Source organism: Hydra vulgaris, chromosome 07, assembly GCF_038396675.1.
Source record: "Hydra vulgaris chromosome 07, alternate assembly HydraT2T_AEP".
Lineage (NCBI taxonomy): Eukaryota > Metazoa > Cnidaria > Hydrozoa > Anthoathecata > Hydridae > Hydra > Hydra vulgaris.
This window is the reverse complement of record NC_088926.1, coordinates 12144380-12161177: the sequence shown is the minus strand read 5'-3', so window position 1 is coordinate 12161177 and position 16798 is coordinate 12144380. Positions and strand designations below refer to the sequence as shown.

General features: G+C 25.2%; 2 protein-coding genes across 2 annotated transcripts in view; both read right to left on the bottom strand.

Annotated features, from left to right (window-relative positions):
- Positions 1-15649, bottom strand: part of LOC124806361 (neuropeptide Y receptor type 1-like) — a 46516-nt gene extending 30867 nt beyond the window's left edge. Inside the window, exon 1 of the mRNA XM_065801066.1 lies at positions 14910-15649. The gene's annotated coding sequence lies outside the window, so the exon portion shown is untranslated. The remainder of the gene's footprint in view (positions 1-14909) is intronic.
- On the bottom strand, positions 2304-5430 carry LOC101234754 (somatostatin receptor type 2). The gene is made up of 2 exons (XM_065801067.1): positions 4785-5430; positions 2304-4077 (listed from the first exon to the last, which is right to left on the bottom strand). The coding sequence occupies exon 2, from the start codon at positions 4038-4040 to the stop codon at positions 2478-2480; it is 1563 nt and encodes a 520-aa protein (XP_065657139.1). The 5' UTR covers positions 4041-4077; positions 4785-5430; the 3' UTR covers positions 2304-2477.
- Positions 15650-16798: the final 1149 nt, after the last annotated feature.

Genomic DNA, 16798 nt, shown 5'->3' with positions numbered 1-16798 from the left:
GAGGAGAGAGGACGGAAGGGGTGTGTGACCCCCCATCAATGGTTTTTTCGTTCATTTAGTTGGCAAATTTGACCCTTTTTGACAATTCAGTCGGCAAATGTAGAACCTTCAGACAAGTTAGTCGGTAAACTTAGACAGTCAGTCGGCAAATGTCGATAAGATATTCGGCAAATTTTAAAAAACGAGCACTTTTTTTTTTTTAAGTCAGCAAAAGTTGTAATGGCACGCCCCTCCTTCTCCCACGTAACAGCTACTCGCGCCAACCCTACCAATATACATACACTTTTATGCAATGGCCTCAATGGTGGTTAGTTCGATGTGTACAGGACAACTCAAAAAAACGCTTTTGATGAGGACAAAATGTTTACAGTGACATAAAAAGGTACTTGAAAGCATTTATCAGGGTTAGAGTTGAATTTTTGCGTTACATATTCTTGAAAGTGAAAAACCATAGGTACATATTGCGCATTATACACATTTTGAATTGAGCACATTATGCATTGTGCAATCTATAATTTTTGAAACAAGCAACTAAACACTTTTTTTTAGATAAGGAAAAAAACATTAAGCAGTTAAAACGTAAAGTTGTTATTTGAGAAAATAATGTGTTTGTGGTGTATGGTAAATGAGTATAACAATTTTTCTGTTTACTCATCATTAGCCAATAATTGGTCAATGATGAATAAACAGGAATTTTTGGGGAAAATAATAAAAACGCTTTAGCGAATTTTTTTCAATCTAAAAAAACCTCATGAGTTACGCCTGTTTCGTTGTTTAAGCATTTGATAATAACTTCAAAAGGAACTCCAATCATTGCAATTAAAATCGAAAAAAGAGTGATACTCTTGTTTCGTTGAAATCAAAAAATAAGTGATACTTTGTTTCTATTATGCAAAAACTGGTGATAATCTAAAGGTGTTTGCACTTTTCATTTTAAGTATCATATTTTTCTCAAAACACGATACTTTAATGCAACATTTAAAAATTATAAAAATAGATATAACAAAATAATTTATTTAAAAATTTTTTTTTTTTTTCTCTCACTTTTTGCGACACAGAGCGAGATTTGAACTCCAAACCATTGGATCTAGAGTTCAATGTCTCATTCAAACAAGTTTTTAGAAATTTTAAAACTTAACAATAGTAACAACAAACAAAAAAACCGGAAAACCCAAAGTCAAGAGCAGTTGGAGTAATTTGTTGATGTTAATGACAAAATATTGATAGTGACTGAATGACGTCATAATGATTAAAATAAATGTTGAAGGGATTAAACTGACGTCTAATGGTTCTTTATTTAATAGTTTTTTTAAGTTTATCAATAAATCTAACTTTTAAAAATCAAGTTTAATTATCTGGGGGAATTCTTATAAACCAATTCTACAACCTCTTTTATTTTTAATTTATATAAATGGTTTAAGTAAATTTCCTTACATTTTTAACTCAGCTTTATTTTTACCAAGGATTACTGCAAATGCTGCATACTTCTTAGAGAGGTTTACTCCTAGAGGATTACTACAAATGCTGTATACTTCTCACACACTTTTCAATAAACTTAAAATACTTTTTAACTAATCCTTTATCACGTATATATCTTTGTTTAAAATTCAAAAATGGCACTAATGTTATTTAAAACACATTAATATATAAAATTTATAAATAAGTTAATAAATATAAGTTAATTTACTAATTTTTATATATTGTATACGCAATAATTTATAATTAACGCACAGAAAACTGTATTATGTTCATTTTTTGTTGTTTCTTCTTTGTATCCGCTTACTATATTTAAACCTCGAAGATTTATAGTAAGAGCTTTAAAAACTTTACAGTTAAAATCCTTTGTTTTTTTATAGTTATTTTATATGATAATATAACGTTATATTATCATATAAAAACTTAATAATAAAACTTTTGTAATAAATACAAAAGTTTTGTACAAAGTAAAACAAGTTTGTTGCATTCTTGTGTTTGTTACACAGTAATTGAAAAAAAGTTTCACTTTAAGGGGATTGACACTAAGATTAAATATATCCTCTTTTTGCCTAAGGCATGTATATATAAATTTATATCTTTTAGATTGATTTTTTAAACTTTTCTTAACGGCAAAATATGCGCAGAAAAAAAAAGCTTAAAATGTTCTGGTAAATCTAATAATCAATAAAAAACAATAGCTGTGTAAAATATATATATATATATATATATATATATATATATATATATATATATATATATATATATATATATATATATATATATACATATATATATATATATATATATATATATATATTCAAGTTGAATAATATCTACATACTATCAATATTAGGATTTATGTATAAGGTATATATACAATATAAGATTTTATTTGAATGAATCTCTTTGTCCGGGCATTTGTAGTTTTGATAATTAACCAAACGTTTGTTTGTACAATTTTCAATTTCATCTAAAATTTGCAAGTACAATTATGTGGCTAATTAAACTTTTGTTTCTTCGCTATTGTCTAGGTAATTACGGATGATGTTTGAAAAACCTTTGTCTGAAGGATTGAATAAATCGTAATTAAACGCATTAGGAGATCCCTCAGAAGTACTCGATAAAACGCTAGACGAGGTTGAGCATTGTAATTGGTCATTATTTCTATTCCAATTTAATTGCTCAACATCTTTTATGCTAATAATTGTTAAATTAGATTTTTTATCAGCATATTTTTTGGAATCGTTTTTATCTATGCATGACGTGCTAAGGTTGTTTTTTAACGTTTTAGAAATTTTCTTTTTCCTATTTTGAAGGTCAACCGCCTCCACTTTGCATGCTATTGGTATGTATTTGGATGTAGAATTGTTTAATAAGCATCTACCATAATATCGTTTTTGCATTGTTGAGTTTTCAAACGGTTTTTCAGTAACTCTAGGCGCAAGAGGAGAATCTTCAAACTGAATTTCTCGTTTAACCAACCTCCTAAAAGTTGTACGTCGAAAAGTGTCTCTTAAACTTCTTCTTGAAATAGTTGAATTAGTAGAGAAAAAATCTCTTGGTAATTCTTTTTGGAGTTTGAGAAAAACCAAAAGCTTTAAAAATATGTAGTGGAAGGCTTTATTAAAGTCATGACGTAAGGTGCCGTAAATGACCGGATTTAGAGCAGCTTGTAATGATACTACAAAGTTTGATGATCCAAACAGTAAAGCCCATGTTTTTTCAGTTAGCTTCATTTTATCTTTAAAGTATTCTATCATATAAAAGTAAACGTGTTGATATCCTGTACAAATTGAAAAAACCAACACTAATGCTACAAGCATACTTATCATACGTTGGTTTTGCTTTCTGTGTTTAGAGTCTGTTTCCTTCACCACAATGTAAATCATTACAATATGTGCAACTGTTATGATTAGCAAAGGTATAGCAAATGATAAGACAAACATAAAATTCCAATAAATTAGTCCTGACAATGCGTTAGGCCAGGTTTCTATGCAAACAAGATCGCCCTCTTCGTTGGTTTTAATTTCTGATATAATAAACAAAGGAATGTTAACAATCAAAGATATAATCCAAACACCTAAAATAGTAAACTTAGAATAACGTGTTGAATCTGCACGCCATTTGAATGGTTGAATTAAACCTCGCGTTCTGTCAATAGTTATTGCTAAAAGAGTGCCAATGGTGCTAAATAAAGATACTGGAAGTACTAAGTACGCAATTTTGCACATAGCAAAACCCATTGTCCAATTAAGTTGATTCTGAATATAGACCATTTGTGTTGGAACGTAAACAAACAGTATTATTAAGTCGCAAACTGCTAAGTTGAAAGTATAAAAGTGAATAGACCTTCTCATCGATTTTTTTAACAAAATAACAGAACAAGTTAATAAGTTTCCAAATATTCCGAAGCACATCACTAGAACATACATTGAATGAAATAGAGATAAAACTTCGTGAGAATATTTTATTTTATCATCGGTCAAGTTACCGTCGTTTTCGGCAGAGATGTTGAACTGCTTCCAAGAATTTTGCGTATGATCACTTTGATTATATAATACCATTTCTTGTTAAGCTTTAAACTTCATCTTTAAAAACTACCTGAAAATGACGACATAATGGTTTTTATTTTTTATTTATTTATTTCTTTATTTTTTTTCATGCTTTAGTTAAGAATAGTTTAAAAACCTTAGAAACATTATTCTAGTAAATATTGTTTTTATTTAATTATTATTTTTTTATTTTTTAAATAGTACTTTTTTAATTTCTTACATTTGTAGCAAACAAAATAGATAAGCAAGTTAATCGATTACTACTTTCATGCAATGTTATTTTTTCAGAGCATGGTTTAACACAAAACAATCATTTTTTGTTAGAACGATTTAATACTCACTCAAAGTTTACTTTTATATTCGATTTATAAAAAAAAATTATAGTTTAAAGTTGAAGCAAAATCTGTGAAAAAAAAGCGCAATTTTTTTTTTTTTTTAATTAATCTTTGGACGTAAAACCAAGGAAGGACTCTAAAGATTTTAGATGCGGTCAAAAGTGTTTAATTTTATAACCGAAAAAGAATGTCTTCGTAGAAGGCCAAACAGATTTCTTAAATTAAGATATATATGGCTTGCTAACAAATTTATTATACTTATTCACAATTTATGTTTTGCTGAGACTATTATATAATACATTTTTTTTAAAAAAACAAAACAAAAAAAAAACGATGTTTAAGGTAAATCATTTTTAAAAATTTTCTAAAACAATAACAAAAAATAAAAACGTGTAAACAAACACAAAAATTAGATACTTACACAAAGTCTTCTTTTTGTCATCAATATTGAAGATTTTACCGTCGATGAACACAACTTGAAGAAAAACGTTCACATTAGCATTGCTTTTACAAATACAAGGAATAAACACTCCTCTGTGCACTCCACTGTAGAGCTTCCAAAATATATGAAACATGAAAAATATTTCATCTGATTTCTTTTTGCATTAAATCACTTTGCTTTGAGCTTTATAGGAAGGTTTGTACAATCATTAAATACCAAATCATTTATGATTGCTGTGAAAAAAATAAGAAATCAGAAATCTCTATCTTTGTAATATGGAGATTTTTTTACTATGAATCCGTCGAGTCAATACTTTGACAGAAGGTTGCAAACAAGATTATATAAAGCTTACTTTCCTTTGAAAATGTTTGCCTGAAGCAAAAAGGTGCTATTTTTTTATATATTTTTACTTTGTTTCAAGAATATTGTAAATATAACTAAAATAAATATTTACAAATAAATTACGCCATATATATGTTTTAATTATCAAACTCGGAAAGAAACTCAACACCATGTTTCAAATTTGGTTAAACATATAACGCTGGTGCTTGCAAATTTACTAGATGTGGCGCATTAAATGTATTTTAATAATTTTGTTAAGTACATGCAGTTTTCAGTAAATGCAATTATTTGGAGCTTTCAATTTCTTAAGCTAATTAAAAAAGTTATTAGGTTCTTTAAAATGGTGTCTTTTGGTTAAGTTTCATGATTTAAAATCGTCTTTTTTTGATTTGAAAAATCAAAAAAACTGTTTTAGCAATTAAAGTTCTTTCAAAGCTCCTTTTTTTTAGGATTTTTGTACAGTTTTTTCTTTTAGTAACTTAATTAGTCCAAATATATTGCATTTCCTAATTTTTTTCTTTTAATGTGAGAAGGATTCTAAATCAAAATTGCGAGAGAGAAATACTAAATAGAATCAATACTTTATTTATTTTTTTCTGGATTTACTTTAGTTGATAAAGTAAGGTTGGGTTAGCTACTTTCAATGATGATAAAGTTTTTGTTAAAAAGGTTCTGCAAATATATATATATATATATATACATATATATATATATATATATATATATATATATATATATATATATATATATATATATATATATATATATATATATATATATATATATATATATATATATATATATATATAATGTTATTATGGACTGTATTTCATTATTTATTATATAACACTATTATTTTAGGCGTATTATTTTTATTATTTTATTATTGTTTATTTCATACTACTATTACCTATTATGCATATATTATAAATTATATATTTATATTTGTTTTTATTTTATGGTTACAAAACTTAAAGTTGTTCAAAGTTAAAGCCATCAACAAGGTCCCATTAAAAATAAAGTTTAACAGAATTTTGAGTCACATATATAGGGTTAAAACAATTTTTTCATTCACTTTAAAACTTAAAAATAAGATTGAGTTTTAGTTAATCCAATATTAAAAGTTTTATTGCGAATTCGGATTTGGTAAGTTTTGCAAGTCTGTTTTGCAGTTATGTACTCCGTAATTTTTCGTTTTTCAGGACTAGAACATTATATTTATAAAGTGAGTGTTTGACGTATAAGAAAATTTGGTAAATTAAAACTTTAAAAAAAAAATATATTTAAAAAGATAAGAAATATATTTTTTAAATTCTAATAAATTTACGACACCACGTGACACCGCGTACAGCACAAATGCTGAAATAATTATAGAATTAAAATAATGAAATAATTATAGAATTAAAATAATGAAATAATTATAGAATTATAATAATGAAATAATTATAGAATTATAATAATGAAATAATTATAGAATTATAATGAAATAAATTAGAGCAAATAAAAAGCAATTTAAAGTCTAGCAAGTTATTTATTATTTAACATTCTATTTACGAATGTTAAATAATAAATAATTTTTTATATAATTATATAAAGTATATAACTATATAAAAAATTTTTATATAGTTATATACTTTATACTTTTTTTACAGTTTTTATTTTTAGATTTGAAACTAAATTTTGATAATTCGTAAGTAAGAATTTAAAAAAATAAACTACAAATTAAAAATTTGCTTTGAAAAATTCACTTTGAAAATGATGAATCTATTAAAGTTGTCATTTCCTTTTATCAGATAATCTAAATAAAAAACGAAATTATTGAGCGTGATGTATAAAATCCAAACAATTAAAAAAATGTTGAAATTAAAAAACAAACATATTTGAGTAATAAAAACAAACAAAAAAAAAGAGTTGCGTGAGACCGTGGTAATCGTCATATTATCGGATCATCAGATTAACCATTAAATCCAATAATGTATTTCGGAAGCGGGAGTCGTATATTTGTAATTAAAAGTTGCAAATTTTTTGACTACAAATTAAATATGATTAAAATTTTCTTAACATAAAAGAGAATGATCTTCTTTTTATTTTTTATGTAAAGAAGTTTTTTTTTATTTAGCTTATTGTTATTATTACTTTTATTATTAATGTTGATATTATGTACTTCCTTGGGCAAGAAGAAGAGGAACTTAGTCACCAACCCCTTAGTAAACAATTAGTTTATATCTTTAAAACTTTATAAATATATTTTTGTAAACCTGCAAAAACGTTTAACATAAAGATAATATTAAACCTGATTTAACTAAAAACAACCCATACTTTTCCCTTTTTTCATCAACTTTGAAATAACGTTTTTCTACTAAAAAAACGTCCTTCTAATAAGAAGGCTGTTTGGATGAAAGCCGGATCCCATTTAGTATAATTTAATATATATATATATATATATATATATATATATATATATATATATATATATATATATATATATATATATATATATATATATATATATATATATTTATATATATATTTATATATATATTTATAGGTATTTTGGTTTGCATTTATCTTCAGGAGAGTGCTCGATGGATTTTAGTAAATTTGGGGTGCTTTTTATAATGGGCCATGTTAAATTGGGTGTTGTTTTTTGAAAGCGTGGTTAAATTTTTAAGTTTTTTGTTTTTGAACGGTTGCTTGTGGTTTACCCATCTAACTTTCCACACGCCCTCTGTTATAATAATAATAATAATAATAATAATAATAATAATAATAATAATAATTGAAGCTGTGTTCTTGAGAGTCTCAAGAAAGAATGTAACAACAGTATATGTTAGATATTAACAGCGTTTTTTTTCGCTTAATCTATTAAGTTTGTTTATAAAATTAATCACTGAAATGGAATCGACAACATCACCTTCCAAACGATTCCAATTTTCAACTATACGGTTTGTGAAGAAATAATGCTTCGGCAAGAAGTTTGGAACATACTGCCTTCTCAACCTTTGATTGCGCCCTCTGGTTAGCCTAAGCAATACTTCTGGTTCACGATGCCAATTGATAGTATCATGTTTGTTTAGGACTTTATACATTTGGATAAGATCACCGTTTTCTCTTCTATTCAATAGATTTTGTAAGTCCATTTTCTTTAACCTTTGCTCGTAACTGTCTCCCTTTTATTTGTAGCCAATTTTTGTAGCTTTTCGTTGAACCCTTTTGATTAAGTCTATGTCCCTAACAAAATATGGATTCCATACTTGAAAAGCATATTCCAAGTGCGGCCGAACGAGTGACGTATAACAATTTCGTCGGTGTTTCATCTGGATAGAGAATTGCGTGTTTTAGCATACCCAATATTTGATTCGCCTTTTCATTATTTCAATATGGTTTTCCCATTTTAAATTGTCCGAAACATAAACACCTAGCACCTAGGTCTCCTTCCAATTTTGTTACAACTAGTTCATGTTGAATTGTATCTGATTCAGTAGCGTCATATTTTAAACTATATGTTTTTTTCGGATTATCACGACCAAAATGCATGATTTTACATTTATCTTTATTAAAACTGATTAGCCTTTTTTTTTCCAGGTAAATAAGATACCAAGATCATATTGTAGAGAGTGGTTTATTTTATTTTTTTCTATAACTGCAATTATCTTTAAATCATCAGCATATAGCCTTGCTTTATTGTTCAATTTTTGTGTTAAATCATTTATATCAATTATAAAAAGCAAGGGTCCTAAAACCGATCCTTGTGGTACCCGACTACGAACTGTTTCCCATTCTGATTCAAATAGTCCCAAAATAACTTTCTGTTTTTGATTTGCTAAGATAGCTTTACACCATTGCAACAATTTTCCAACAATACCAAATGATTTCACTTTTAAGAGCAGCCTGGAATGCGGAACTGAATCGAATGCCTTTGAAAAATCCAAAAAGGCAACATCAACACATTTGCCACCATTTATCGATTCTGTTATTATATCAAATGTTTTAAGAAGGTTTGTCACACATTTTTTTGATTTAACAAAGCCATGTTGTTCTGGTATTTTTAATTTATTTTCAATTAAATGATTCAATATTGTGTCCTTTACAATACTTTCCATTAGTTTACAAACAACAGAGGTCAAACAAATTGGACGGTAGTTACCTTCATTCAGCCTATCCTCGTTTTTAAAAATTGCTGTAATACTTGCTTTTAACCAGCTTGTAGGCAATGTTCCACTTAAAAATGAGCAGTCAAATATCATGAAAAGTGGTCTAGCTAAACTGTTAGCACATTTACCCAAAAACATCGGACAAATTCTATCAATACCTGGAGACTTGTGCATATTTAAACTTAGTAATCGTTTTTTATATCTTCCTTTTTAAACAATGGGGTTGGGCAAATTTTTCCAGCTATACTTTCACATGTAGGCATATTAGTAAGGCTTTCGTTTATAAATACAGAATTAAAAATTTTTTTGACTGACTTATTTTTTAATTTATATTCTTCTTTTACATCTAAATTTTTGAAATGAGAAGTTTTGTATCGATACCAAAGATTACGCTTAAGTCAAATTTCGTGTTTCAATTCTTTATTCATCCATTGAGATCTTCTGATTTTAGTTGTTATTTGAATAAATGAGGGTATGAAATCATTGCATCCATTTTCACAAACTTGAAGAAATCTTTTATAACACTGATCAACATCAAGTTTAGTAAACTCATGACTCCAGTTAAATCCATTTAAATATTTTAAAAATTCATCATAGTATTCTTTCACGAATAATCGCTGGATAGTGATATTTTTATTTTTGCAATTATTACGTGCTTGATAATTAAAGTTAAAACGTAAAACATGATGACCTCTTTTTTTCCCGAGGGATCCATGTGCATCAAGCTGGATATACGAAAAGGAGAGGCTGTAAACACTAAGTCTAGTATATTGGTCAATTTTGTGTCATCTCGTTGGAATGGTGGTTTTTTTACATATTGTGTAGAATAACATTTTTCAATACATTCCAGAATCTCTCTTTTTTTGCGATGCAGACACTTTCGTAACTAGAATTCCATATACAATTCAAGGATCGAAAATTTAAATCACCACATATCAAAATTTCAGAATATATTTTAGTTCTTGAGAAATAATTGTAACTTTCTTTAATGGAATAATGGATCTTTAATGGATTATGTTTTGACAGTTTACCAGATCATCACTTCCTGGTCTATAAATACAGCCACATAATATGTATTCATTGCTTATTTTAATTGTACACTATATCTGCTCAACATATTTATTGTTGTATACTTCCTTATTGACATCAAAAGAATCAATTTGGTCATTTACATAAATACAGACTCCACCACCTCTGGTATTCTTGCGGTCACTACGATAAAGGTTATACCCAGGTATGATTGTTGCTGAAGTATCATTCCACCATGTTTTTGTAATGAAAATTAGATCTGGAAAACTTAATTCAATTTCAATCATAGCTTCATGTAGTTTACTTTTTTCAAATGATGTGGCATTGGTATATAAACATTTCAACCTATTTGAGTTGTAACTTATAACTGACTATTTTGCATTATCATTTATTTTAGTATTAAAAGCTTGAATATTGGTCACAGTTCGTTCAAATATTCGGATGTTATTATTATTTTTGGCCACTTTATACTCAAATTGCTCAAAAGTCTTTTTATTTGGTTTTACTACTTTACCACTTTACTACTTTACTCCTTTACTACTTCTTATACCATAATAAAATGTTGTTTATGTCTGAATTTCCATTTTAAATTTTCATTTCAGACCTTAATTGCTTTGTTAAAATTCTTTCTGCTTCAGTCATGTTAGTATTAAAGTAAATACTTGGTATCTTTTCCGTGTTTCAAAAAGCTGCTTTTAGCGCTTGATTTCTTGTGGTTTAAAAAGTACACCATACATTACTCGTAAAACTTTAAACGCAGATTTATATATAAAAGAATGCTTCAAGAAATGCCTTTTGCCATTAGTTAAAAAGCATGAAATGTCCACAATATTTTGGCCTGAATTGGCAACAATTTACTACTCCAAGAAGTCTCTAGAATGGTATGAACAAAATGGCGTCGATTTTGTTCCTAAGGAAGCAAATCCTCCAAATTGTCTTGAGAAGCGAGTTATTGAAATTTATTGGTCAATTATAAATTATAATTATAAATTATAAAAGGAATCTTATTGAAAAGCAAAAAATTAGCGACAAATAAAAAAGATTTTAAGAAAAAAGGCATAGCCGCCTCAAAAAAAGTAATTCAAAGTAAGATCAAGCAAATGATGTCAAGTACTCGCAAAGATATTTGGTTTCTATCTAAGCGTCCAATAAAAAATGTAAAAAGTTATAGAAATAAATAAATAATTCAATTAGCTTAATTTTTTCAAAAAATTAAAAAAAATCTGTTAAGTAGTTTTCGCGTAATTTACAATTTAAAAGGTGCTGAATTTCATCGTGTTCAACCGATAACTAAAAATGCCTATAAAAATGCTTATACGAAAAACTAATAATTTTGTTGTACAAAAATTCCAAAGAATTATTAAATGAAAAAAGCGAACTAATATCCAAGAACTAATATCCATGTTGCCATGAGAACAAATTTTTGCTCGACAACTACAAATTAAAAGATTAGATTTTTCTAACGCATTTTTTTCTAGTACAGAATTATTTTTTCACGAGAAAAAATCAGATTTTTTACCTGATGATTTCATTTAGCATGAAACTTACAGCTGTAAAAAATATTTAGTTTTGTTTATATGTATATATATATATATATATATATATATATATATATATATATATATATATATATATATATATATATATATATATATATATATATATATATATATATAGTATATATATATATATATATATATATATATATATATATATATATATATATATATATATATATAATATATATATATATATATATATATATATATATATATATATATATATATATATATATATATATATATATATACATACGCATATGTATGTATATATTAGTATAAATGTATATATACTGAAATGATGTGTAATTTTTTTTAACTAAAGTTATTTTAGAAATGTTAACAATTTTGATAAATCGAATAATCTCGGTGTAAAATTGACTCTTCTCTCTGCTGCAATAAACTTTATAGTTATTTGGATACTAAAGGCATCGTGCCTCGATAATTTGTTATAGAGGAAATTTTATATACCATTTATGTTCTTTCTCTCAATGCCAAATTTAATTTTAATGACCTCGAGGTTTAAAAAAAAACATTAGTTTTGTGCCTAGATTGCTTTGCTATTTTTGAAACATTACTATTAAAACATATTTAGTTTGTATGTAGAACACAAATAACAAAAAAAAGTTTGTTATTTGTGTTCTACATACAAACTAAAAATCTAAAAATACAGCACTAAAAATACGCCAACTGTAAATTACATTTATTTTCCAAATAATTGCAAAATTTTGGAAGGCTTTGGAGCTCCTATAGAGCGGGCATTTTGGAGCTTTCTAAGAGTTTAAACTTTGAAGCTTCTCCTTGAGCTTCAAAGTTCTTTTAGACCTGGAGCTTTGGGACTCCTCAAACTAAAAATGTTTAAACAAAAATGCTTCAAATCTACCAAAGCTATATATAAGATTTACGCAGTTATTATTATTATTATTATTATTATTATTATTATTATTGTTGTTGTTGTTGTTATTATTATTATTATTTGTATAACAACTTATATAAAGTGTTTAAGCAAGTATGATTTTTATATTCCCATAATCTTTTCTGTGGGAATATAAAAATTATGGAACAATTTTTTTCATAAACTCAACACCCTTAAAAAGCATTTTATTAAGTATAACACCCTCAACAAGATCTAATAATACCCACTTTTTATTTTGTTTACCTCGACATTTTGTGTTTTAATTTATAAATTTTATTGTTTGGATATTTTCATATATGTTAAATATCTTTAAAGTTTTGCTACTATTCGATAAATTCTGCTTATTGCATTGCGGAATTGTACTTTAACATATATATTCATTTTAAATTAAATCTTTTCAAATAGTTTTGATTGTAACCAGCATAGATTGTGTATGTATCATTTAGCATAGAGAGATTATGTGAGCCATTGTTTTTATTGATTTAACTTATTTTATATTATCTTTTTTTTTTTTTTTGTATCATTTAAACTAAAATAAACTTAATCGTTAAGTTTCAATCAACTTATTAATTCTTTTAAAATTATTAAAACTTTTAACTTATCATTACTTTTAAAATACTTTGTAATGCTTTTAACTTATTAAATTTAAAAATACTATTAACTTAATAGACTATTTCAATTTATAACTAATTTAAAAAAATTTGTAACTTATTCAATTAATATAAAAAAAGTTTTTCACTTTTTGTTTCTTAAAAAAATGACTTTTCTATTTTATTTTTATTTTTTTGCTTTTTTTTTTATGAAAATTGTTCTAAACTTTGGGTAATCGAGTTTTTTTGCTTTTTTTTTTTTGAAAGTTGTTCTGAAATTTTGGTCGTGTAGTTTTACTTAAAAAACTATTACATTCAAAAAAATTAAAACACTTCCAGGGAATTCGATAAATTTTATTTTTATTTTGTGTTTAGTTAATCTTACTTAGTTTTATTTTCAAAAAATTGTTTAAGTTGTCATGAAATAAAGTTGTTTAAAAAATAAGATTTAATTAAAGTGTAAATTTTTTTGAAACGTAATATTCAAAAAGGAAATTATGATATTCGATTGGGAATAAAGAAGAGATGTTTACTCGAGGTTTCAAGAAAACAGAACTTTATCAAGCAAAAACTTTGCAATTTGTTGTAAAAAGTAGGTAAGTTAAAACAAGATTGTTTGGTATACTAAGGTATTTTTTAAATAGTTTTTTTAAAAAAAATATGTAAGCAAAAACTGCATACGATAATATGGCTCATGATTATAATTTCAAAAAAAAAGTTAATTTTTTTGCATATTTAGGCTTGAATTTTTTTTGATATTAAAGATTGTTCAATTTATTTACTTGACTAAATTTACATTGCTTGTGCGATGTTAATTTTATCTTATTTTACTTTTTTTTTATTTTTTTATTTTTTCAATGGTAAATATTATTTGTAGTATGATAATCTAAAAATAATTACGCTAATCGATCATAAATTTACTTTGATATTATTTGTGAACTACAATTAACATAAGTAATATTTACTTATAAAGTTTTTTTATTGTATAAGATTTTGTTAACTGATGACGAGGAATATTATCTTGTTAAGACAATAATTGTTAAGACAATAATTTTCACAATATCAATAATTATAAAAGTTGCTAAAATTAAAAAAAAAATGTATTAAATACAAAATTCTAAACATTTAAAAATACTTTAGTAAAAATTTTAATTTTTTTTTTCTCTTTTATTACTAATGTTGTAGCACCCTTTTTTATCAAATTTCTCTATTATAGATATTATTAAGTATGATTTATATATAAGTATAACTTTATATATATATATATATATATATATATATATATATATATATATATATATATATATATATATATACATATATATATATATATACATATATATGTACATATATATATATATATATATATATATATATATTATATATATATATATATATATACATATATATATATATATACATATATATATATATATATATATATATATATATATATATATATATATATATATATATATATATATATCATATATATTGCAAAAAAATATTCTTACCAAAATACCAAAACCGCATCGAAAAAAACATATTTGTTGAAAGTTAAGTTCTATACAAAAAGTATTCTTCTAATGTAGTATGCATTTTCGGAAGAGCGACATTTAAATAAAGTAAATTTCTGCAACAATTCATATATAAAGCAAATTTCTGCAACAATTCATATATAAAGCAAATTTCTGCAACAATTCATATATAAAGCAAATTTCTGCAACAATTCATATATAAAGCAAATTTCTGCAACAATTCATATATAAAGCAAATTTTTGCAACAATTCATATATAAAGCAAATTTCTGCAACAATTCATAACAGATAAAAGAAAAGTAGTCATAAAAACATTTAATTCATTTCTACCATCTAGTAGATTTACGAAGAAACTGAAGATATTCCGTTTAAATAAAAACAACGGACATCATCCTGGGTGGTTCCTGCTCTAAACATATCAATAACAATAAATAATAGCTATCACTGGCATGTTTAATATAAAACAAAACTATAAGATCACAATGGACTCTTCAATGATATATGTGAGTTGTTTTTAAAAACTCATAACTTGTAATCTACATTAATTATATGTTATGTTTTTTGATTTGATGCTTTATAAGCTGATTAGAATATTTCTTATTTATTTGAAGCACATCTAATCCTTTATTTCTATAACGCTAAATAAAATCCATCATTTCTAAAAAGGTGAGAAGTGTTAATATATATCGTTTGTGCTTGTTCACCTAATTGCACGGGAAACGGAGTTTTCATAGATGTTTGAAAGTATTTATACATCTATGAAAAAACCGTTAATCTAAATATACTAAAGATGGCGATGATGATGATGATGATGATGATGATGTGTGATATTTATTAAATTAAAATGAACTTTTGCCCTTAATTGGTTTGTTTTTCTGAAATAGACATTTAATACATAAAGTAATTATGATTTAATGTAAGAATTACAACCATTAAAGTATGATTCGTATTTACTACGTAATATTATTTATTCATTGAACAACTATTAATTAAAACATATTGAAAAACTTATGGTTAAAACATATATAAAATACACATGGTTTTTAGTTTTATTTTTCTACTTTATTTGGTGGCTTCTGTTATAGTAACTTTTATTCCTTATGATGGTGGATTGTGGTGATTGTGTATTCTGGTGGATTGTGGTGATTGTGTATTCTGGTAGATTGTATTCAAGTAATTCTGTGTCAACTCAGTGAAACGATTCAACGATAGATTTTTTTTTTTAATTTTGCAGAAATTTAAGCTAAGAAATAAATTTGACACCCAGATTCATAATTAACAATTTTTTCAGACAAAATACCAGGTGAGCAAGTAATCAAAACAAATAATAAATAAAATGTATGAAAACAATCTTTTTTCTAAAGAAAACTTATTTTACATCATTTTTAGCAAACTCATAAAAAATTTTTAAAAAGTCTTAAAAGGATGACTAAACTCCCATTTCTCACTGGGTAATTTGAAAATACCTAGTTTAAAGTCCTTATACAGCAGTGGTTTTAATTGCTTTTTGAATAAAAACTAAACATAGTTAAAAATTTTAATATTTTAACAATAATAAATATTTTTCTGTAAATTAAATTCAAAAAGTTTGAATTTTTATCGTTCAAAGGTTTGAGTTAATAAAATTGAAAAAAAATTTTTTTTTGCGGAAAACATAGTATCAACAAAAAGTGGTTTAAAATTTGATCTTTTAATAATAAGCTTTGTTAAAAACGTATCATTATATTCCAAAAATTAGTTCTAATTGTCATGTTGATATTTTTTTACTTAATGTTATTTTTTTGAGCTAATGTAAAGTGCTCATATTACCAAGTGGTCTGGGTAATATGAGCATTTTTTGCTAATTTTTTAAAACCTCTGTGTTT

Coding starts and splice junctions, on each gene's coding strand:
- LOC101234754 (XM_065801067.1), bottom strand. CDS start 4,040: ATGGTATTATATAATCAAAGTGATCATACGCAAAATTCTTGGAAGCAG.